The sequence below is a fragment of the Anarrhichthys ocellatus genome, unplaced genomic scaffold (genome assembly GCF_004355925.1).
Source record: "Anarrhichthys ocellatus isolate YVR2014 unplaced genomic scaffold, GSC_Weel_1.0 scaffold3858, whole genome shotgun sequence".
Taxonomy (NCBI): Eukaryota; Metazoa; Chordata; class Actinopteri; order Perciformes; family Anarhichadidae; genus Anarrhichthys; species Anarrhichthys ocellatus.
This window is the reverse complement of record NW_022283832.1, coordinates 2,640-3,717: the sequence shown is the minus strand read 5'-3', so window position 1 is coordinate 3,717 and position 1,078 is coordinate 2,640. Positions and strand designations below refer to the sequence as shown.

Below are 1,078 nucleotides of genomic sequence, written 5' to 3'. Positions count from 1 at the left end.
CTAACTCCAGCTGCCACGATGTCAGTCACTGAAATACCTTTATAATGTTAGTACAAAAGTGTTAAGTACAAAAGTATAACATTTTAAAATACTTTTTTTTTTGTGTATTTTGGGTCACTTTAGGAAAAGTCATCACATTTCAGGCTAAAAGAATGACATTTAGGATGTTTGTACTGCTGTCAGATGTCAAAACGGGTCAAATTGACCCGAACAGTCTGTCAGGGTTAAAAGAGGTGTGAATATGATCTGTACAACTAAAGACAAGTATCAGTAAAGCTCCACCTCATCCTGAACGCAGATATAAACTGAGGACAGCACACGAGACGATCAGAGAGACGGACGGGCGGAGAGACGGACGTGCGGAGAGACGGACGGGCGGAGAGACGGTCGACCTGGACATCATGGATCACCTGTTGATGCTGCTGCTGCTGATGTGGAGCTCAGGTAGGACTCTGCTTTAGAGACGATGTGCTTTATTTATATATTGCTGTTGGATCGTTAAATCAGAGAACAAACACTCGGGTCAGCGACAAATAAGTCTTTTCAAATTGCAATATAATGCACATTTCTGAGTGTGGAACAATGTGTTTGAATAAGTCTCATTTGTTCAATAACTTTTCAAAGTGGTTAAATGTATTTTTAACAGTATTTTTTAACATCACCACATATTTGTAAATATATATATATCTATATTTCCCTACTATTCATTATGACTAAAGTCTTTGTTAAGTATCCCTCAGAGTGCCTACAGCGCCGAACACACACTTATTTTATGAATGTGTTTTGTATTTATAATAAATTAGGATTATTACATTCTATTGTCCAGGTCTTTGGTATCTTCAGCATCCGAGTTTACATTTAAACAGAAAAATAATGATATAAATATGGATTGTGATTAAGAACAAAAACATGTTTGAATTTGATTTAAAAAAATACTTGAATGATTTTGGAACTTGTTACAAAATATTAAAAAACATGTTGAATCATTTAAGATCAACATTTCAGGTACACACGCACACACACACATACGCGCACACACACACACACACACACACACACACACACACACACACACACA

At 36.4% G+C, this 1,078-nt stretch overlaps 1 protein-coding gene across 1 annotated transcript in view; it reads left to right on the top strand.

Moving 5' to 3' along the window:
* The first annotated feature begins 375 nt into the window (after window positions 1–375).
* LOC116379190 (deleted in malignant brain tumors 1 protein-like) overlaps window positions 376–1,078 on the top strand; it is a 3,193-nt gene continuing 2,490 nt past the window's right edge. The window contains exon 1 of the mRNA XM_031841131.1: window positions 376–444. Coding sequence (XP_031696991.1) covers window positions 402–444 — 43 coding nt within the window. The 5' untranslated portion in view covers window positions 376–401. The remainder of the gene's footprint in view (window positions 445–1,078) is intronic.